This window comes from Staurois parvus, unplaced genomic scaffold, assembly GCF_062004578.1.
Source record: "Staurois parvus isolate SC_StPar_1 unplaced genomic scaffold, SC_StPar_1.0 ptg000027l, whole genome shotgun sequence".
Lineage (NCBI taxonomy): Eukaryota > Metazoa > Chordata > Amphibia > Anura > Ranidae > Staurois > Staurois parvus.
Genome location: NW_028317823.1, coordinates 5522599 through 5546861, shown reverse-complemented (window position 1 = coordinate 5546861; position 24263 = coordinate 5522599). Strand labels below are relative to the sequence as shown.

The 24263-nt window shown below is 45.5% G+C and overlaps 1 protein-coding gene across 1 annotated transcript in view; it reads left to right on the top strand.

Moving 5' to 3' along the window:
* The window catches only part of TYR (tyrosinase), a 63136-nt gene extending 49806 nt beyond the window's left edge, over nt 1-13330 (top strand). The window contains exons 5-6 of the mRNA XM_089656632.1: nt 9528-11470; nt 13094-13330. Of these exons, the coding sequence (XP_089512758.1) occupies nt 9528-9745 (218 nt within the window). The 3' untranslated portion in view covers nt 9746-11470; nt 13094-13330. The remainder of the gene's footprint in view (nt 1-9527; nt 11471-13093) is intronic.
* The last annotated feature ends 10933 nt before the right edge of the window (nt 13331-24263 follow it).

The following is a 24263-nucleotide window of genomic DNA, read 5'->3' as shown; positions in this document are numbered from 1 at the left end:
AGAACACATAATTGTGCATAATTGCACTACCTTGTTACACCATTGTAAAAATGTTTACTGTTCAAATTCATGGGTAATCTGGACCACAGTTACTGTATGCTTTCTCCCCAGAGCTCTCTCCCTAGCCAGTGTATGTCAATCCCTATCACTCCCCGCACTGCCGGTGCACCAAAATTACCCTAAATATAGCCTTTTGTTAAGGCCCTAATACCCCATTTCTTTGTTTGCCATTAATTACATAATCAAGAATTTCTAGAAGACGTCTGGCCTGGTCCCTTTAAATTGCCTCCCCGTGGTTGACCCACTAACATGTTGCTGCTCCTTTAGAAACTTGGAGGCAAAGAGATGACGAAGCTTGGTTGCTTAATTTCAGTAGAGAAGTCAAGTCACCGGCCTGTCGCATTGAGAATGGGATCCACTGCCATCCAGAAACATTAGTGATTTATATTTTACTTCTTTCAATATGACCTCCTCCTTCAAATCTGGAGGTTTGTGGGTTGAGTGCTGTCTTTCTCTACAAATGGTCATTGACTGAGTCATCATTGGTCATGCATTCCCAACTGAGGAAACAAAAAAAGGTGCTGGATGGATTTGTTACAAGGTCACAACCTGTCTGAGCTTTTGTAGCAGAACTGTGTAAATCTCAGGGCTGGATGGAAAGATATACAAATCCGTTGACAGGTAAAACATCTGCCATGTATGCATTTCAACTGTGTTTTAGCTGTTTAAAATTCAGCGTTAAAAATAAAATTAACCCGAAGCCATTTTCATTCTCCATTCCGGAAGCCCTATGTGGCCTCCATTTAAAGAGGGTAGCGTTTCAGTTAAAAGAACACCTGCGAGTACTGAGCAAAGTTTATGAAGCCAGGTAGTGAGATTGGAGCGCTGCCTGGATTTAATTAAAACATTTAGTCTTGTGTACCGTTAAATGGCACTTCCAACTTTTTTAATGAAACTGCCATTGATGAAACCACTCTAATGCACTTGCCTGTGGCTCAGACCAGCTTTCTACCTGCCGGGAAGCAATCGCTTGGCATGCTTAGCAGCACCGGGTCCTCGGATAAAGGCTGGCTGCTTTTTAGTATGCATTTTGCATTTTTTGTTCAACATGTACAGCTCAAGCAAGGAAACCGAACAAATGAACAGACGTATATACCCAAGACAATGGTAATTACAGCCATTTTATTCATGGCTAGTTTTATTAGGACCATTAATTCTACAATGTTATGGGCTTCATAGCATATTCTCTTTTTACGTGTTCCTCATCTAAATTAGGGCCTTGCTGCTGAATATCATTGAAGAGGCTCATTGAGTATGCGAGGGATAGAAAGAGGTGCATTCTGTATGGCAACAGTTAGGCGGAGGATGGGAAAAGCCGGCTGATGGACTGGATAGTTTATAGAGGAAAGCAAGGTCTGCTGGACTTTGGCAGAGACATCTACATTAATGTGAAACATCCACCCATTCTTGTCCTTCTCTTATAAATGAATGTCAAATACAACAAAATTATTTTTCACCCAGCTTGGGAGACATTTAACCCTTTCCTTTAATTTTTTACTGAAAAAAAAAGTTAATTTTAGGGCAATATATTAAATTTTTTTTATAACAAGATGAGGTTGTATTGAGTAAATGGATATCAAACATGTCAATCCTTAAAGTGGTTGTAAAGTCTAAATGTTTTTTTTTTTTTTTTACCTTGATGCATTCTCTGTATGAAGGTAAAAATAACCTCCCCACTATCTGTCCTACCCCCCCTGTCCCTAAACACTTACCTGGCTCCATAGCACTGCTCCAGCGCTGGCTCCAGCATCACTCCCATTACTTCCTGTTTTCACAGGAGACACTAAGGATTGAGGAGCCAAAGGCTTCTGTTGCTGTCAGCCCTGTGAGGAGGGAGCCAGAGCATGGCTTACTCGCATTGTGTGCATCTATGGATACACACAGCCCAGCTGGGGAGTGCATGGGTACATCCTTGGCACCCTGCTTACTACAGGAGGCACCCAATGAAGGACTGCCAGAAGGGGTGGAAAGCGACCTTCCTGTGCAATATCGTTGCCACTGGGAAAAGGGGTACAAACGGTTTCAGGGTTGAAGTACAGTTTTCTTGCTGTCTTGATGATCCATTATCTTCACTCCTTTCTATATAACTGAACATATATGCAGGTCAGGAGTTATGGCCCGAATGCCCACTAACTCCCCTTGGATCTAGTATTGGAGGCAGGGGATCAGTATGACAGTTGACACAGCATTTTGAGGAGGAGATTGGCGATATATATCTCCATACCAGTTTCCCATGGAGAGTAGTATAGCCATGACTTTTGCATTTTTCATTATTTCCTATAATCCCTCCTTATAGAAAATGTTAGGGTTTTTTAAGCCTGGCCTCAATGCTCCTAAATTATTTACAAGTAGACACTTCCAGGCTTGATTTGGTATCTCCAGTCTTGTATTTATGAGTATTTGCAGAAGCTGCATTTGTTGATGGTGTTATTACACTTTCACATGTTTTCTTGCTAGAATTTAATCAATAGTGTTTGTGCTGATACGAAGCTCAGAATACATCATGTGTTATTGATACAGTAACAAGATAAATGAGGTATGTAGTACATGGCGGGGATTGCTTGCCTCTACTATTCCTGGGGGGACCATGTAACAACTGTCTGTTGGGCCACAGATCTCTTGAAAACAAGATTGTCAATGAAGATACTTGTATATGTGCACTTTGTATATTGACGTGTGAATACATGAGTAGGGTTCTCTGAGCAAACTAGAGGATAGTGAACAAGAACTTGGTGCTTTGATGATTCCAGTCTGTTTGTGCATGGAATCCATTCTATGGTTTAATTTTTTTTTTCCTTAAAGCTTAAAGCCCAACTTTGGGCCCCACTTTCTATTACCCCCCAGAGGGTACCTTCCCATGTAGGAAATCCCAAAATATTCACCTCCCTAATTCTCATCATTCCACCCTTTCCCCTTGCCCATCTCCCTATCTTTTCTTTCTTTATTCCTTCTCTCTTCTTTATTCCTCCTCTCTTCTTTATTCCTTCTCTCTTCTTTTTTTCCTTCTCTCTTCTTTTTTTCCTTTCTTTCTTTCTTTCTTTCTTTCTTTCTTTCTTTCTTTCTTTCTTTCTTTCTTTCTTTCTTTCTTTCTTTCTTTCTTTCTTTCTTTCTTTCTTTCTTTCTTTCTTTCTTTCTTTCTTTCTTTCTTTCTTTCTTTCTTTCTTTCTTTCTTTCTTTCTTTCTTTCTTTCTTTCTTTCTTTCTTTCTTTCTTTCTTTCTTTCTTTCTTTCTTCCTTCCTTCCTTCCTTCCTTCCCCCCTCTCTTTCTTTTCTCCCCCCCCCCCTCTCTTTGTTTTTTTCTGGCCCTTTCTTTCACCTTACTACACTATCTGCTTAACTATAGCCAATTGAGCTCTGGAAGCACCACAATAGCAATAATTGTTTACCAATATCAATGGTATTCCAAATTCTTGTTCCTCTGCTGGTGAAGACATTTTTGTGTGGCATATACTATATTGTGCAGCAAGAGGTTTTTAAATGATGACTAATCTAACAATATGTTTCTAATATGGTGCACCTTATATTTCTTGCATGAAACGGACTCTGAGCGTATCAAAATATGAGCTGCACATTTTCTTTGTGAGGGACTGAACAGGGACTAGTGATCTGTTTACTGTTGTCTAAGGGTGTGAGAATTGTTTTTTTTTTTTTCCACATTTTAATGCTCCAGGAATGATCTTTATTGCATTATTACATAGGTTTAGCTAGGCGCAATGTAAGTATGGATATCTCATACCTGGGGCAGATGACCATCTCTGTAGTAGTCTGTAGTACTACAGTGATGACTGCAATCTTCTGGATCCTGTGCTGGACACCCCACTGCACACTGACCATGAGGGCAGTTGCTTGTTCAACACTCCAGCTATCCATAGCATTCCCTGCATTTTTTCAGTATATTCAAGGTGTTCTCTGACTGGAGAGAAGGGGTGATGATGTAAAAATCTATTGTTAGATCAGAGAATGCCTTGTAGCTGCCCCTGTTGTCAGTATGCAGAGAACCTGAGCAAGACCCAAAAGACTGTGGCTATCCCTGTAGTAGTGCCAACTACAACAGTGATTTTCAGCTTCCCCAGTGATCCATCATGTATGAGCTATGCATACTTACATTGGACCAAGCAAAACAGACAGTTGTAATCATTATAGCTGCTGTACTGCTTGTATATAGATTACATATTTTAATAGTTGTGCTATATCTCTGTAGGTCTACAGAAGCCTGCACAATCATGTTTTTGGGGTTCAAAAAAGCATTGATATTCACCTAGGTGGATTCAGCATCGGTCCCCCCGTTGCCTCTAAGACTGAGAACCAAGCAATCAAACACTGCTGATTGCTCAGGTTTCAGTGTTCAGTGAGCAGAGAACTCATGACCTGTCAGTCTCCAGCTCTCTGCTCTGCCCCTCCAGCGCTCACTGGAGCGTCAGGCTGAGGAATGGTTGGGAGAGGCTGGCTCAGGTTCTCAGTGACTCAACATTTTTGTATTACTTTTGTTCAGGGCTTTGTTTAAGCTGGAACTTGGTGGTTCCACCACCTCTGGCTCAGGCCCTCTGATCCCTGCTCATGACAATAACTTGTAAACATAGGTCCATAGGTAACAGCTTGTCTCCCAATGGCTCCCATAGATATGATCATCTGACCGGCTCCCACCGAGTACAGGATGGGGATGCAGGTGCCCATCCTTCAGATTCTGACACCCCCGCTTGATGATCTCCTTGCAAGTGAGAGGGGAGAAGCAATCTACAGTGTGTGGGGAGGTACTATAGCTGGCTGGGTGCTTCAGCCTAATACAGCAACAATAGTAAGACATGTGGAGGATGGTGGAGCTTGTGGAAGAGAAGGGTTGAACTCTGCACTCTTGTGTGCAGCGCACCCCTGAACTCTGTACTCTTGTGTGCAGCACACCCCTGAACTCTGCACTCTTGTGTGCAGCACACCCCTGAACTCTGCACTCTTGTGTGCAGCGCACCCCTGAACTCTGCACTCTTGTGTGCAGTGCACCCCTGAACTCTGCACTCTTGTGTGCAGCGCACCCCTGAACTCTGCACTCTTGTGTGCAGCGCACCCCTGAACTCTGCACTCTTGTGTGCAGCACACCCCTGAACTCTGCACTCTTGTGTGCAGCGCACCCCTGAACTCTGCACTCTTGTGTGCAGCGCACCCCTGAACTCTGTACGCTTGTGTGCAGCGCACCCCTGAACTCTGCACGCTTGTGTGCAGCGCACCCCTGAACTCTGTACGCTTGTGTGCAGCGCACCCCTGAACTCTGTACGCTTGTGTGCAGCGCACCCCTGAACTCTGTACGCTTGTGTGCAGCGCACCCCTGAACTCTGCACTCTTGTGTGCAGCGCACCCCTGAACTCTGTACTCTTGTGTGCAGCACACCCCTGAACTCTGCACTCTTGTGTGCAGCACACCCCTGAACTCTGCACTCTTGTGTGCAGCGCACCCCTGAACTCTGCACTCTTGTGTGCAGTGCACCCCTGAACTCTGCACTCTTGTGTGCAGCGCACCCCTGAACTCTGCACTCTTGTGTGCAGCGCACCCCTGAACTCTGCACTCTTGTGTGCAGCGCACCCCTGAACTCTGCACTCTTGTGTGCAGCGCACCCCTGAACTCTGCACTCTTGTGTGCAGCGCACCCCTGAACTCTGTACGCTTGTGTGCAGCGCACCCCTGAACTCTGCACGCTTGTGTGCAGCGCACCCCTGAACTCTGTACGCTTGTGTGCAGCGCACCCCTGAACTCTGTACGCTTGTGTGCAGCGCACCCCTGAACTCTGTACGCTTGTGTGCAGCGCACCCCTGAACTCTGCACTCTTGTGTGCAGCGCACCCCTGAACTCTGCACTCTTGTGTGCAGCGCACCCCTGAACTCTGCACTCTTGTGTGCAGCGCACCCCTGAACTCTGCACTCTTGTGTGCAGCGCACCCCTGAACTCTGCACCTGGTATTTCATGCCCTTTTTTAAGATCCTCCCGCTGTTAATGAAACTTGACCACTCCCACTATTTGATGCAATTTGGAGGGTGTGTATTTGGGGGGAGAGTGGCTTTGGGGGGTTGTGGTTTAAGTTCCTGCACCTATTTTCTGAGGGAAAAAAAGCCCTGCTTTTGTTACAGCCCTCATACATCTGTATGGCATAGATGATGGGTTGTTTGCATTCAGTTTTTCTGATCACAAATGGGCTTAAATGGTTTGAAAATTGTGGTGTTGTGTGGCTGTGGAAACTGGCAAAGTTGATGATTGAGTTTCCATTGCTGTTAGGATAGGCCCTGTTCACATCAAGCTGTGATGTGTCTGCAGTCTCTGACCATCTCCTCTATCATGTCTGCAGTCTATGACCATATACCATAGTAGGTCCGCAGTCTCTGACCATCTCCCGTAGTAGGTCCGCAGTCTCTGACCATCTCCCAAAGTCTGCCTGCAGTCTCTGACCATCTCCCGAAGTCTGCCTGCAGTCTCTGACCATCTCCCGAAGTCTGCCTGCAGTCTCTGACCATCTCCCGAAGTCTGCCTGCAGTCTCTGACCATCTCCTAGTGGGTCCGCCTGCAGTCTCTGACCATCCCCCAGTGGGTCCGCCTGCAGTCTCTGACCATCTCACGTAGTGGGCCCGCCTGCAATCTTTGACCATCTCCTGTAGTGGGTCTGCAGTCTATCTGCCAATGTCTGCCTGCAGTCTCTGAACATCTCCCGTAGTAGGTCCGCAGTCTCTGACCATCTGCTGCTATTTGCATTCCAGCCACAAGAAGCTGCTGGTTCTAGCCATTTGAATCCAGTGGCTGCATCTAAACAACTGTGTGAAGGAGGCTTTAGTTTGAATGAATTCTAGCCTACCCCAATGTAGTGGCCTCTGCAATGCCAGATAAGGTTGTACAGTAAGAATGGCTTGGCTATTATCATGTCTTAGGCTGTGTTCACACATACTGCACTGACTTGTGTTTTACTGCATTGAATGAACACAGGTCACCGCTAGGACACACAGAAAACAATTGTGTTCTGTGTGTCCTGTTCACACTGCAACACAGCCTGGAGGTACGGTGCAGTGAGCTGTGCTGCATTTTATCTCAGTGCAAGGGAAGGTTTTGCATGTCACCACATAGCAGTGCAAAGCACCCTGTTGCTGTGATATGAATGAAGTGTCACTTTGTACACTTCAAATAAAAATCACACAAAAAAGGAATAAAAAGGGAACTGTGTCATACACTGAAAAAGCACATCATGCCCTTAGTGTGCAAGTGTAGGGAGTGTAAACCAGCCTTTAGAGCCGATTCACACATGTGTGGTGCGGATTGAAGCTCAGGTCTTACAGCTAATTGATACAGCAGTTGTTCAGCGGTTTACATCAGGTTCAGGACAGGATTAGCTCTCAGAATTATCCTGTTCACACACAGGCGGTTTAGAAACAGCATAGAAATCAATAGCTTGTAATCCGCACCTGAACTGGACCACACTGTTCAGAAATCGTACAGGACTCTTTCAAACTACACTGAATCTGCACCACCAGTGCAACGGAAATATGTGAACAAGCACCATAGGAAGCAATGTTATTGCACATGTCATGCGGAATGGATGTGGTACAAACCTTATCCAATCCACATGTATGTGAACAGGCACCATAGGAAGCAATGTTATTTCACCTGTCATGCAGAATGGATGTGGTACAAACCTTATCCAATCCACTTGTATGTGAACAGGCATCATAGGAAGCAATGTTATTGCACATGTCATGCGGAATAGATGTGGTACAAACCTCATCCAATCCACATGTATGTGAACAGGCACCATAGGAAGCAATGTTATTTCACCTGTCATGCGGAATGGATGTGGTACAAACCTCATCCAATCCACATGTATGTGATCTGGCACTGAGTGTGCCACCACAGCAGGTAAAAAGGGGCTCCATCTTGTGGTATACTATGTACTCACAGTTTTTTTTTGTCAAAGATTATCAAAAAAATCAGAGTGTGTGCTGCCTTCCAGAAGATGATGGTGACCTTTGCACCTGCCCAGTAAGGTTAGCTATTACAGTGCAAAAGGCACCATCCTGTGGTAGGCAGTGCATTCACAATGTTTTTATTTATCAATGTAAAAAATCAATGAGCGCTCTGTCTGACACAAAATGGCGTCCTTTGCAGCATAATGGCTAACCTTACTGAGCTTGTGCTAGGGGCACCATATTGTGGTTGGCAGCACACTCGCTTTGCACTTGCTTAGTTTACACCTTATGACTGGATAATAGACAACCGTACTTTGTCATTTTATTTTATTAAAAATATTATTACCTGTACCTGCTACTGAGCTCCCCCCAGGAACAAAACATGATCTCCGGCCCTGCGTTTAGTCAAATACTGGAGTTATACCCCGATGAAGTCACGGCGCACGTGACGCAACGCGTCGGTACGCCATATCCGGTTTCGAGTAACGTCACTTCCGGTCACGTGGTGACGCTTGTCCAGATGCAGCGGCCATATTGGTTTCCCCAGGTTTCATGCAATACACCCATGGGATGGGGAAAACGCTGATGTGACTACAACTATATGTGAGTGTAATCTTTGCCTTTTTTGCTGGCTTTATTAAACCTATTACACTATGGAAGGATCTCTCTTGTTTCTTGTATATTACTGAGTGGAGGTGGAGTGGAACAAAGGAGTCTCCAATTCCCTTGTGACATCTGGATGGGCTATCCATATACAAGGACCTGATACAGAGGAGAGTAATAGCTTTTTGGCCCTGTGTGGGTCAGTGCGGGGAGGTGAGCAGGCACTGCTGCCATTTGAAGATTTGTGCACTAGAAGTGAAGATCACTTTCTCACAAAGTTTTTCACTTGCATGGACTTTGCTTTATTTTTTATTTTATTTTTTGATCATTCACAGATGGTGGTTTTATATTTATGTGATGCACAGGTATAGGATGGAATTTTGTGATTGAATTCATTATATATACATGGTATTTTTTATCATTTTTCATCCTTCTTTTGTTTTAAATTCACATTGATGTGTATTTTTATTTCACTATAAAACTGTTTAATTAGCCCTGAAGTATATCATATATATAATATATATGAGCTCCTTTTCACAGAGCACTAATCGATAGGTATAATTAGGCACTGTAGTATTTAATTTTGATAATAGTAGCGCTTCACTAATTTTTGTTAAATAATGATCACTGGAGTTATAGCTTTGTAAATCTACCAGGGTTAATGCTGGACGCACAGACACTCAAGATGTTTTTTTTCAGCTGGTAAACCTGTCCAAAGGATCTATTTACAATGGCTATAATAGGAGGAGCAGATCAGTGATTGGCCATACTGGATGCAGCGCTTGAGGCTACCCACTTGTACACCTCAAGGAATCCCATTCGTTTCCTGAATTTCCAGTTGATGTCCAATGGTTTTACATAACCAGTCCAACCATTGTACTATAAATAAAAATTCACTCAGGTAATTTGCTAACTGTTTTCTTTCAATTTTTCAGGTTCCATTGAAGACTTCCTGTTGCCCTATTTGGAGCAAGCAAAACAAATCTGGCAGTGGCTTGTTGGAGCGGCAGTGGTCGGAGGTTTGGTCACTGCTGTGATTGCAACCATCATCAGCTTAACGTGTCGGAGAAAACGGAAAAGTATTACAGAGGAGACCCGGCCACTTCTCATGGAGGCTGAAGATTACCAGGCCACTTACCAATCCAACCTATGATAATGCATGGCAGCTAAACTGAAGTATTTACATGTACCAAGGATTTTGCATACCCACTGAAAGGGACATTTATGTTTGGGTTACATAATAGCTGACTGCAGGGTTCATAAGTAACTAAAGAAGGCTGTAGTACCTTTTTTTTTATGTTATTTTTTTTTAATGGGTTTTCATTTATCTCAGTGATAATGTGTATAATGTTACACATCCCCAGAAAGCTATGGTTGTGTAATGCAGGCAGGAAGTATGGGGGCCATACGCCAAACTAGATTTTATTAGTGCCTGAAGGAAAAACCTTATTGTGTTGCCTTTAGTAACCACTGTCCCTTTTAGCAGAGCTAAAAACAATTAATTGTTGAAAGACAAGAATATTCCTAATGAACACTATAATGAGCATTGTGTCTTTTATAGATCATCTTTGTTGCCTTTCCAGCTTCCTTAGAAAAATGGCAGCTAGAATTTTTGCATGGGCAGATTGGATGGTTATGGGCTTTGATACATTCAGCCCATAATTTTTACTGGATTTTAGGCTCCAGTATTTGTCCCACTGCAAATCCTTTCTGGTGCAGTTTTATTTTTTCATTGAATAGAGATTATCCTAATAGGCTCCTTGTTCTTACACGTTTAAAGTAAATCTTCCTTAAGAGATATTAGGGCTTCCATTGCTAATCATCTTTAAAGTAGAATTCAAGCCTAAACCTAACTAGTCTTAAAATGTCCCTCCCCTCCCAAAAAAAAGAAAGTATATACAGTACTTATCTACAGTATTCGGTCAGTCACGGGATCCTCAGTATCTGCCAGGGGTGGCTACAGGGGAGAGGAGAGTATGGGACTTTACAGAAGCAGTGATGTCCCTCATAGGCTCCAGGTCCAAAGCATTGTCCGCACTCCCCCCAGCTGCTGGCTTAGAGGGTGAACCGGATCATGTGACCGGACTGGAGCAGGCTTACATTGGCATGTATGTCTTCTTTCCTACATAGGTTAGTCATAATAAGTGTTAGGTGAATGGAAGGAACATCTTTAGTACTAGTTCAGGCTCGAGTTCTCCTTTAAATTCTTGTTACTTGGTCACTATGCTGATCCACTAGCTTCAATATGTAATTGGTCACTGCAGGTCATTCATCAGTCCTTATCTACATACTTGTTCCTGAAAATACTAAAGCCAGGGTTTTATTATGATGGCTTTAACAGGAGAGATCTGTAATGGCAGCTTTTGTTTCTTTCATGACTATTTTGGATGAATTTGCACTGCCGTGCTGTATTAATAGACACACCATATGCCATGGATTAACATGCCTGGGCAGTCTATTCACTAAAAAGGTTCATGCACTATTTTTTGTAATGCAGCACCCCACAATGCATTGTGGTGCATTGGGATGCCAATGCGCATATTGCATGCTTTTCAAAGACCAACAGTGTTAACCCAGCTTTAGTGCTCATTCCCAACAAAATGCAGTGTGCTCTATCTATTCAAAATAAAAAAAAAAATGTCTATACATGAGAAAACAGGCCCTGCACATTTTTTTCAGTACAGGCCCCCCAAGCAATGGACAGAGCATGTACGGTGTGAGTGGTTCTCTTTAATACAGGTGCACTGTAGCATTCAGATGCAGTTAACACAACCATTAATTTTGCAATGCAACGCACATCTACATTTGAGATGCCACACGTTATTTTGTGAATGAGCCCTTGGAGAAGAAACTGACAATTTGACTTACAGCAAATACAGTTGCAAGAAAAAGTATGTGAACCCCTTTGGATTACGTGGAGTTTTGCATGAATTGGGCATAAAATGTGCTCTGAACGTCATCTAAGTCACAACAATAGAAGAACACAGTCTGCTGAACATAATACTACACAAACATTAGATGTTGCCATGGTTTAATTGCACATAACATGTAAACATTCACAGTGCAGGGAGGAAAAAGTATGTGAACCTTTGGACTTAATAACTGGTTGACCCTCCTTCGGCAGCAATAACCTCAACCAAATGTTTCCTGTAGTTGCAGCTCAGACCTGCACAACGATCTGGAGTCATTTTGGACCACTCCTCTTCACAAAACTGTTTCAGTGTAGCAATATTCTTGGGATGTCTGGTGTGAATCGCTCTCTTAAGGTCATGCCACAGCATTTCAATCGGGTTGAGGTCAGGACTCTGACTGAGCCACTCCAGAAGGCGTATTCTGTGCTGTTGCAGCCATTGTTTTGTTGAATTACTTGTATGCTTTGGGTCATTGTCCTGTTGCATCACCCATCCTCTGTGGAGCTTCAGTTGGCGGACAGATGGTCGTACCTTTTCCTGCAAAATGTCTTGATAAACTCTGGAATTCATTTTCCCATCAATGACAACAATCCCTCCAGGCCCTGAGGCAGCATAGCAGCCCCAAACCATGATGCTCCCTCCGCCATGTTTTACAGTGGGGATGAGGTTTTGATGTTGGTGTGCTGTGCCTTTTTTTCTCCACACATAGTGTTGTGTGTTCTTCCCAAACAACTCAATCTTGGTTTCATCTATCCACAGTATATTTTGCCAGTAGTGCTGTGGAACATCCAGGTGCTCTTTTGCAAACTTCAAACGTGCTGCAATATTCTTTTTGGACAGCAATGGCTTCCTCCGTGGTGTCCTCCCATGTACTCCATTCTTGTTTAATGTTTTCCTTATTGTAGATGTGTCAACAAAAATGTTAGCATGTGCCAGAGATTTCTGTAGGTCTTTAGCGGACACTCTGGGATTCTTCTTTACCTCATGCAGCATTCTGCGCTGTGCTCTTGCAGTCATTTTTACAGGACGACCATGCCTAGGGAGAGTAGCAACAGTGCTAAACTTTCTCCATTTGTAGACAGTCTCTCTTACCATGGACACATGAACATCAAGGCTTTTGGAGGTACTTTTGTAACCCTTTCCAGCTTCATGCAAGTCAACAATTCTTGATCGTAGGTCTTCTGATAGCTCTTTTCTGCGAGGCATGGTCCACATCAGACAGTGCTTCTTGAAACCAGTAAACCCAAAACAGGTGTGTGTTTTTTAAGGGCAGGACAGCTGTCAGCAACACATCCAATATCATCACACTGATTGGAGTCAAGGTTGGCTCACTCCTGGCTCCAATTAGCTCTGGGAGAAGTCATTAAGCTAGGGCTTCACATACTTTTTCCTCCCTGCACTGTGAATGTTTACATGTTATGTGCAATTAAACCATGGCAACATCTAATGTTTGTGTAGTATTATGTTCAGCAGACTGTGTTCTTCTATTGTTGTGACTTAGATGACATTCAGAGCACATTTTATGCCCAATTCATGCTAAACTCCATGTAATCCCAAGGGGTTCACATACTTTTTCTTGCAACTGTAAGCTATTTTCTAGTGTATTATCAATGGATCTGACTGGTTGGTGTGGGCAATACCACACTTCTACCTGTTTCCAGTGAAGCAGAACCCATAAGGTGCAACAGTATGTCCCTAAAAACATATTGTGCCACAGAAAGTACATGTCCTGTAGCTTGTACGGTTTGAGATCTCATACTGTAAATATAGCCTATTATGAATTGTCTGAAATGGGACCAAAAAATAAAATAATTTTATAAACCTAATCTTGTGGGTTTTTCTTTTTTTTTTTTCTTATGTGTAGTGTACAGTTTGGATGTATTGGTCAGTTTGTATATGAAATACAATTTGTGGATCATGAATTTTCATGTACTTGCCAATTTGTGTTGGCAACTAGAGATGAGCGAATTATTCAAAAATTCGGTTCGGCTGATTCGCCGAATTCGCCGAAAAAATTCGATTCGATCCGAATATATTCGCCGCGAATTTAACTTATAAAAAGGGTGTTTCTAGGCTTCAGAGAGCCTTTATATTAGTGCAGAACACTGTACCTTTAATTTAAATGCCCTTGGAGTCTGCTGGGGAAGAGAAATAATACTGTCAGTCAGTATGACATGCAGATGAGTGCCGTCGATCTTAGAATCACCGCACACTTCACTCATTTGGGCAGTCACGGGGCCAAAACCAGAGTGTGGAGCCACAGTGTGGCGGTGGAGGCAGCAGCAATGGGAGGCCATACAGCACCCTATGACAAAATGGAACCCACCAGCAGTGTGAGGAGACCTGAAAGTGGCACATGGCAGAGTGTGGCGATGGAAACAGCAGCAATGGGAGGCCGTACAGGGACCCATGACACACTCTGGACCTGGCAGCAGCATGAGGAGTCGGTACAGGGGCCCATGGCAGATTACGGGCCTGGCAGCAGCATGAGGAGGCGGTACAGGGGCCCATGGCAGAGTGGCGGAGCGTAAGCAGCTAAAATTGAAGGCCATACAGAGGCCTATGTTAAAAAGTCCCCCCAGCAGCAGCGTGGGGAGACGACTATCAAGAGTCCAATGGCAGAGTGGTGGAGCAGAAGCAGCTTCAATTGAAGGCCATACACAGACCTAGGTTAAAAAGCGGAAGCCGTCAGCAGCGTGAGCAGACGACAGAGACACATGGCGCAGGGTGGCGGTGGATGCAGCAGTATTCGGAAGCCAAACACAGGCCTAGGTTAAAAAGCGGAAGCCGTCAGCAGCGTGAGCAGACGACAGAGGCACATGGCGCAGGGTGGCGGTGGATGCAGCAGTATTCGGAAGCCAAACACAGGCCTCGGTTAAAAAGCGGAAGCCGTCAGCAGCGTGAGCAGACGACAGAGGCACATGGCGCAGGGTGGCGGTGGAGGCAGCAGCAATGGAAGGCCATACAGCACCCTATCACAAAATGGAACCCACCAACAGTGTAAGGAGACCTGAAAGTGGCACATGGCAGAGTCTGGCGATGAAGTCAGCAGCAATGGGAGGCCGTACAGGGACCCATGACACACTCTGGACCTGGCAGCAGCAAGAGGAGGCGGTACAGGGGCCCATGGCAGAGTGGCGAAGCGTAAGCAGCTTAAATTGAAGGCCATACAGAGGCCTATGTTAAAAATAATAACATGTTTGGGGCATGATTCATGGCGGATTTAGTCAGTTGTGTCAGGAACTGGTGGTTTGAAATCCAGACTAATCCACGCCTGATTCATTTTCACAAACGTGAGTCTCTCCACACTTTGGGTGGACAGTCGTGTCCTTCGCGGAGTTACAATACCTCCTGCCGCACTAAACACGCGCTCCGATGCCACGCTACTGGCCGGGCATGACAGCCTTTCAAGGGCAAATTCAGCTAGTTGGGGCCAAAGGTCAAGTTTCGTTGCCCAGTAGTCAAGGGGATTGTCTACCTTGGTTGGCAGGGTGCTGTCCAAGTAGGCCCAAGCCTGTTGTTTGAGGTCCTGCTCCAGGTCCACCTGATGCTGCTGCTGCTGCTGCGGCTGGTTAGTAGTTTCCTCACTGCGCTGGTGAAGAAAGCTACTCATCATCGACTGCAGACTGAGGCAGCCGCTGCTGGTGGAGCTGCCACTGCTCCTACCACCCCACCCCTCCCCTGCTGCCATGGCAGCGGAACGCGAGCGCACAGGGCCCACAGTGTCTGAGGATGGACGTTGGCGCAGAAAGGCAGAGACCAACTGACTACATAGGTGGTTTTTATAGTACGTTATTTTGGCCTCCCTCTCAGCAGGTGTGAAAAAGGCCACCATTTTTGAACGGTAGCGAGGGTCCAACAAGGTGGACAGCCAAAAGTCATCCCTCTGTCTGATGGTTATTATTCGGCTGTCGCTACGCAAGCAACCGAGCATGCTATGGGCCATTTGTGCCAAGGAATGCGAGGGACTCCCTGCCTCCATCTCCACAGCATACTGCCACCGTGCGTCTGGGTCCTCTGTCTCCTCCTCCTCCTCTACCAGATGCTCCTGCTCCTCCACTCCTGTCCGCTGAGTGGAAAAACCACCCATTTCACTCAATAATTCCTGAGCACCAATGTCCTCCTCTACCTCCTCCTCTTCTTCCTGTCCTGCCCCCACAGGGGTCATGTGGCGTTGAGATCTGTGCGCCACGTCTACCGCACCCTGACCAGCCATTGTTAACAGCATTTGTTCCAGGACGTGCAACAGAGGAATGACGTCGTTCATCCCATAGTCCTGCCGACTCACGAATAGCGTGGCCTCCTCAAAGGGCCTGAGCAAGCGGCAGGTGTCACGCATGAGCTGCCAATGGCTGACATCTAAGTTACACAGGGGAGTACCTTTATCCGCTTGCAACATCAGGAAATCGGTGATGGCCTTTCGCTGTTCGTAAAGGCGGTCTAACATATGTAGGGTTGAATTCCACCTTGTTGCAACGTCGCAGATCAGGCGATGCTGTGGAATTCCGTTCTGCCGCTGCAGCTCAAGGAGGGTGTGCTTTGCGGTGTAGGAATGGCTGAAATGCATGCAAAGTTTACGTGACATTTTAAGGATGTCTTGCAGTGGGATGGTGGATTTTAGGAACCGCTTGACAACCAGATTGAACACGTGAGCCATGCATGGCGCATGGCACAACCTTCCTTGACGCAGAGCAGACACCATGTTCTTTCCGTTGTCGGTCAACATGGTTCCGATTTTCAGTTTGCGCGGAGACAGCCATCTGTCGATTTCTCTGTTCATTACACTGAGAAGTTCCTCCCCTGTGTGACTACGTTCGCCAAGGCATACCAGGTGCAGCACAGCGTGACACCGTTGCGCCCTGCACATGTGATATGCCGGTCGGGTAATGGGACTTGGCACGGGGGTGGCGGCTGAGGACACGGCGGAAGAAGAGGTGGTAGAGGCGGACATCTTTGCTGGACCAAGGACGTGCAAACGTGGAGGCAAAAGCGGCGTAACCTGTCCAAGTTGCTGGTGCGGCTGTGCCGGCACCACGTTCACCCAGTGGGCCGTAAATGACATGTACTGTCCCTGACCGTAGTTACAGCTCCACACGTCGGCGCTGCCGTGCACTTTGGCAGAGACCGACATGCTCAAAGACTGGCCCACCATCTCTTCTACATGTGAATGCAGGGCTGGCACTGCCTTTTTGGCGAAGAAATGCCGGCTTGGCACTCTCCACCGCGGCTCGGCACAAGCCATCATTTCTCGGAAAGGTGCTGAGTCCACCACTTGGAAAGGGAGGGACTGCAGCACCAGCAACTTGGACAGGAGGACGTTCAGCTTCTGCACCGTCGGGTGCGTGCTCGCAAACTGTTGTCTCTTGGAAACGGATTCCAAGAAAGACTGCTGACGAAATCCGTGAAGAGGAGTAGCAGGAGAAGGAGCATCTGAACGAGCGGAAGATGCCAACGAGCGACAACTCCCCTCAGCAGAGGTGTTGGAGCCTTGACTGGCTGATAGAGGGCGATTGACGTCGGGTGACGGAGCAAGTAACGGAGCGGGTGATGGAGCGGGGGCTGGGGCAGGCAGAACCGCCGTATCTTTATCACGGTTTTCCCAGGCCACCGAATGGCGACGCTGCATATGCTGACGCAACGCTGTAGTCCCAACATTGGCCCCCTGGCCACGCTTGACTTTCTGGCCACATAGTCGACATACGGCTACGTTTGCATAAAGGGGGGAGGTGCAGCGCTAACTTGATAAATATACACTTAAATAGTTACATAAACCAATGTTAAGGTGCTGTTAAAGTGCAAAACGGTGACTAAAATAAGTATAGTCCATAACGTGTTCAAAAAGTGTTCAAAACCCAAGAGAGTCTTCAAAAAGCTCCAATGCCTGGATTCGTGGATGAGGTGATAAAGGTATAAAGATTGCGCACTCACCAGATACGCAATCCAAATGCGCATTCAAAGCAGATAATCCTAGGGTCCTCATATGGATCTGGTCAGATCTGGTCACAAAAGCCCCTCGTCACTCGATGGTGTTTGCTAAAGTTTGAGTGGAGGCCTCAGTAGAGCAGAGTAGAGTAGAGCTCCATTCTGCAGCCCCCTCCACTCCGCTCAGCACCGTGCAGGCAGCTTCTCCAAGTACAGGGTCGATCTCTTACGTTTACTTCCTCGGGCGGCTTGACGAAAAATTGCCACACCGCCGAGTAGGAAACTTTGCCCCCGCTACTCCTCACTGGCTGACTGCTACTTCCTCCGTGCACACCGGCACCACTACTGGCCGTGGTGGTAGGCTGCAGTGGAGCTGGTGCTCTACTCAGTGGCCGTTTGCCTCCACTGACACTGCTGCGACCCTGCTGCCTCCTGGGCAACCCACCGACTGTTTTGCTCGCTGGCAAGCTGGCACCCTCTTCTCCTGATGATGCGGAAGCAATAGCCTGATGACGACGAGGCTGCCAAGTGCGATCAGCCTCATCATCATCAATTAGGGTCTCCGCGTCACTACTAGCCCCCTCGGCTGCGTGTGGGTCAGGAGACAGACCTGTCTCTAGACCGGCTACCGAGCCACTCTCCTCGCCAGTACTTCTTCGCCTGGCTGCTGAAGAGGCGGATGTCTCCCCCCGTTCCTGACCGCCCTCTGTTAGCTCTTCCTCACTGTACAGTGGGGCTGAGCCCACAGCATGCGATACTTCGCTTGGTGAGGGAACACCAAAGGACAGGGGCAGGTCGAGGACACGTGATTTCAGTGGGCTTGCTCCCGGGCCATGCCAACTAACGGTTGTGTCTGACGTACCCACCGACCGTTGGCTGTAGGTGTCAGAGGTGACCTGGGAAGAGGAAGACGACCGAGTCAACCAATCGATGACGGCAGGGTTGTCGGTGGAGACACGACCGCTGGATGACACCGGGAGCACTGGCCTCTGGCTGCGACTAGTGCTGCCTCGACCCCTTCCTCTGCTGCCACGTCTGCTCGCTCCTGAAACATTGCCTCCTCTGCCACTCCTCTGCGTGTTGTCTGACATACTCTTTAATTCAATAAGCACCCCAAAAATAAAACCGGATTTAACTCTTTGAACGTACAATAGTGGTTGTGAAGCAGAAAGTCAGTTTATTTAGCACAATCGGTCAATTGCAGCTTGCCGTTGGTTGGAAACTGTACGTTTATGTCACTGGAATGCACTAATCACCCAAAAAATATTACCGCCACCCGGCGTGTATATGGATTTAACTCTTTGAACGTACAATAGTGGTTGTGAAGCAGAAAGTCAGTTTATTGTACACAATCGGTCAATTGCAGCTTGCCGTTGGCTGGAAACTGTACGTTTATGTCACTGGAATGCACTAATCACCCAAAAAATATTACCGCCACCTGGCGTGTAAATGGATCTAACTCTTTGAACGTACAATAGTGGTTGTGAAGCAGAAAGTCAGTTTATTGTACACAATCGGTCAATTGCAGCTTGCCGTTGGCTGGAAACTGTACGTTTCTGTCACTGGAACGCACTAATCACCCAAAAAATATTACCGCCAGCCGGCGTGTAAATGGATTTAACTCTTTGAACGTACAATAGTGGTTGTGAAGCAGAAAGTCAGTTTATTTAGCACAATCGGTCAATTGCAGCTTGCCGTTGGCTGGAAACTGTACGTTTGTGTCACTGGAATGCACTAATCACCCAAAAAATATTACCGCCAGCCGGCGTGTAAATGGATTTAACTCTTTGAATGTACAATAGTGGTTGTGAAGCAGAAAGTCAGTTTATTTTGCACAATCGGCAAACTGCAGCACCAACTGTGCATGACAGCCACCAAAAAAAAAAAAGGGTGTATGTCACTTTAAATTTTCGATTCTTTGATAGCTGTGGCCCTAAGTAACGATTCTGTGTCCCTGAGTAACGATTCTGTGTCCCTGAGTAACGATTCTGTGTCCCTGAGTAACGATTCTGTGGCCCTGAGTAACGATTCTGTGGCCCTAAAGTCTCTGTGGCCCTAACTCTGTCCCTTCATACACACAGGTCTGTCTCTCTTGAATGACCGGAGGCTAATGGAGAATTCTAAGATGGACGCGATTTATAGCTCCACCATTACACAGTGCTGGCTGGCTGGCTGCTGATTGGCTAATGCGATCACATGTCATGAATGAATGCATTATGGGTCAGCGCGCCTTGTCTGCGCGCCTTCCCAGAGATCCCCGCTCCGTCGCCACACATGTCGCCGCCATTTTTTGGAAAATTCGATTCGTGCATCCGAAGTGTGCTAATCTTCGGATTCGGCGCGAATCGAATTTTTCCAAATCTTCGGAACGAATTCCACTTCGTCATGTTCGATTCGCTCATCTCTATTGGCTACAATATATTTGCATGGTCTACCACAGATCAAACTGTGACTCGCCACTGTGGATCTGAGGACCCATTGGTTCTTGTACAGATTTTAGGGGGAAAGTGTGGGGTCCCTCAAATGGATTTTAATGGGGAACCCCACACAATACAACACATTGGTTCTCCCCCCAAATCCATGCCAGATCCTTTGGATCTGGTAAGAGTTTTAAGGAGAACCTTACAGAATAAAGGAGCCCTCTTCCCCACTCACATCCCCAAAATACATGCCAAAACCTAATCAGAGCATTCAGCCTCACAGGTTGGGAAAGAAGGGCAGCATAAGCTGAACAACACCAGGACACAAGCCCTCATGTTGATGAGGGCAGGAGCTTCTTTTCTACAACCCTGGCCCAGTGGTTGTTTGAGGTGTGGGAAGAGGATTATTATCTGGAATGCCCATTCAAGATAAGGGGGCCCCTAGATATATTGCTGCCAGTATGACCTGTGGGCATTTAAAGGTACTTTTAAATACCAGCAGTAACCTCCCAAACCTTCCTGACATGGCTGAATACTTCCTGTTCTGACAAGCTCTGAAACTTCAAAAATAGTGTTGTAGTTTCCACTTAGCCGTTACCCAACATTTTCCTAATGGGTAGCTTCACTGGCTAATGGGAATGCAAAGGAGGCAGGAAGGTATGAGTAAGGTTCAGAAATATCTGGAAGTGCCAAACTGTCTCCTGCCAGAAGTCAGCCATGACAGATTTAGAAGGCTGCAGCAGGAATGTACACCTCTTGATGTATTATATTGCCAAACGTTTGGTAATTCCGCTCCAAAAAGAATTTATGTGCTCATGGTTTGAGTTTGGTTTGGAGGAACACAAGTGGCCTACACAGACCTCTGACATCAACTCTATATGAACACATTCAAGATCAATAGAAACAACCATTGCAAGCCAGGTCTTCTCCAACATCAGTATCTAACCTAAAAAATACTCTGTTGGCTAAATGGACATAATTTCCACAGCCATACTTCAAAATCTTTAAGGAAACGGCAACCCCATATGCCTATGGTATTGGAATGAGATGTCCTACAAGATCATATAGGTGTGATTGTCATATAGTTTTTCTTGGACCATATTCCCTTACCTCCCCCCTCCAAGGGCAGTAAGAGGTACTCCCATATGACTCTAGGTGGCTACTATATGTAGAATCTCTGTAATGAAACCTGGATCAATTTTAAAAAAATGGCTGAGGGCCCAGGGTCAGTAGGGGGCCCCATGATATGCCCCTGGAACCTTTTTCATAGGCTTTTTTTGAGTTTGGGCAAGGACACAGGGGCCCCATGATCCCCTATTGCCCGGGGGCCCCATGAGTTGTCAGTCCGCCCCTGATCATACATTTATATAAAAGTACATTTTTGCATTGTGACTTTGCTGCCTCCAGATGCTTTATATCCATACTAATTTGCTGGGTTTTGCTGTCACAATTAATACACATGTTTTCATGGTAAACATAAAGCCCTCAGCTTGTATTTCTCTATGCAATTTATGTGCTTGGTTATACTTTAAATGCATGCTAAATGCAAATCTGTGCGCAGTCAAGCCACAAAGCACTGTACATCCACAGTAAGTGTTATTCGTAGTGTCTTTTTCTCCATCGTTTTGGTGAGTAATGGGATATGATGCACGCACACTGGAGTATAAAGCCACACTGAGAGCTCTGCTCTCTTCTGTCTTAATCCCGGCACAGCAGAGAAATCCATTAGAGACAGAAAATGTCCTTACTAAAGGGAAATTGTTCTTAGAGCTCAGCTTCCATTAAAGAAGCACTGAAAAATAAAAAATTTAGGTATAAGCTTCTTTACGAAGACCTTGTCAAGATTCCATATTTTTATGGCATTTATCTTGGGCTAGTTTTGTTGCCTCTTTTCAATAGTTGAGAAAGTTGTGAGCTTTTTAAAGGGATGACAATAAACTTTGCTAGCTAGCAAGGATGATCTGTATATAAAAGTGGCCTCTATATACTGAGAACAATTATGGCTATAACAACCCAGATTTTTTTGTGATAATATTTCACATTGCAGCTCACAGAAGCCTTGGAAAAAAAGTAGCAAAGAACCCAAAAATAGGTAGGTTTTTTTTATATATTTTGTTTCTATGAAATGGTTCACCTAATATTATACATACATGACTTCAGTCTATACATCTAAACTATTATCCATATTAGGCCAATTGTGTATCCCAAGATGGGACAATCCATTCAATTATTACTGTGACATTAAGAGTGTTGGTTATGTGTTAGAGAAGACACTAGTAGCTTGTGATGAGGCAGAACTTTGTTTACTTGTGTGGCTTAAGTTGCAAACATACAACACATTTCAGCAGACTGTAACAGCAGACATCTTGGTTATGAAGAAAGAGAGAAGAAGAGAGAGAACCAACAAGTTTGCAGATATGCACAACTGGTAACCTTAGTGTACAGTGCCATCTACTGGTCAAGTGATATTAACACACAATACTGTATATAGTACATGCTGTTGCATTCCCAACAAAGAGAACATGGTTGACCTGCCTATTATTTGTTGTTGATATATGTAACATTGACATGCTAGTCCAAAGTACAATTTTACCTTCCTTGCCTCATAAGTTTTTATACGATGAACAAAAAAAATGACAAGAGAAATTAGGGTCAAAGAAACTTCTCTTAAATGTAGGGGTTAGCATTTCTCACTCCTGTTGAAGCGGGCTGGAAGATGTCCTAATCCAGAAGATTGGAAAGGGGTAGGGAAAAAAGGTAAGCAAAGGGAAAAGCGCAAAAGCAGACTGGGGTTTCAAGTTGTAATGTTCAGGTTCTTTTGAAAAAGCAGAAAGAAATGGGCAATATTGAGGACTGTGAAACTTAATGCAGTAGATCAGACTTCTGAAAATCTCCAGCAGTGCCTTCAGCACAGAACTGGCAGAAACCAGTGTGACCCAAGGTACACACATCTACTAAGATGTAGAAGTCTGGCCAGAAGTCGTCTTAATAGAAGAATTTCAGCCAAAAACCCATTCCGCCGACATGGAAACAAGGCTGGGCGGACTCAACTATGCACAAGTCTTTACACAGCAGAAACTCTTCTTGGAGAGCTCTCCAGACTCTTTTGGTGTACCACCCCAGACCCCAGATAATCCTCTTCTTATCCAGCTGCCTGAGGGAATTCCTGGGCAAGGGGGTCCAGGGCCTGCCACTTTAAATGAAACAGTCCTGGGTAAGGAGCTAATCAAGTTTCCCACCAGAGTGCTCTTTTACCTTAACTGGCCCAGGGGGTGTAGGACTACTCAGTCTCAGTCCTGTTAGCTTATTTAGGTAGATGGCTGCCTTCAGGCCTTCCCCTGGGCTGGCTCCACAGGTGGTCCTTGCTCTGGGAGCCAGTGAGTCTGAGCAATCCTACTTTTCTGCATGTAGGCCCCTTCCCACTGGGTCCCCTCCCAGGCTCCTGTATCCCAGCTTTCCCACATCTTCCTGAACTCTCCTGCTACTGAGCAGGTTTAATCACTCTTAAGGGCTGTCCTGACCCAATGCCCCCCCTGCCTGGGGATTGGCCAGGATCCCTCAAGAACGCAGAATAGCTCCTCCTCACCCCTGCTGACTGCTTCTAGAATTTTCTCCAAGACGCTACAGCAGGGGGAGGTATCAAGGAACTGATCTGCAAAGCCTCTCAGTCCTGATCCAAATTTGATCCAGCTGACTATTGCCCAGGCTGCTACTCAGCCCTTCTAACTGACAAAATAATCAGCTAGCTCTCCCTAGCTAAATAGGCAGGAGTTATATAGTAGGTTTTAGCAGGGGTTCCTTGAGACCAGAAAGTTATCTCAAGGGTTCTTCCATGTTGAAAAGGTTTGATAAAGGCTGCCCTAAATAGTTCCAGAACCCAGGGGGAAGGGGCAGAACAGCATCCCAAGAATCTATGAGCAGCCCTAATCAATTAACCCCTGCTCTTCTGCCTACAGAAGTGCCAACTAAATTTACCGAATACAAACTAGCAAACTAGGAAGGTGCTACATGAGATTTAAGTGATTGGGCTTATTTCCTCTTTAACATAATGATAATGAAACATCAAACTTTGTCATAGAACGTTTCAGGTAAAATGCAGACAATGTTAAACTACTTAAAGATGCCGTTATGTACACAGTGTTCTATAACAACACCAGGGTACGTAATGTGATAAAATCATTTAGCTGTTGATAAGAGAAGTTATTCAAGGATAATGGAAATTGAAAATATTTGCTGTAATACTTTTTAGAAAGTACAAAAAAAAGCTGTTCTTCATGTGGGGTGGGTTTATTGAACAGGTGGATATGTGGATGTATCATGTTCCTTCAGTGTGGGCCAGGAACCTAACAGGTCAATGAGGATGGTGTACTTACCAAGATGCAATGAAAGAATATTAACACAAGCAGCTCACCCATTT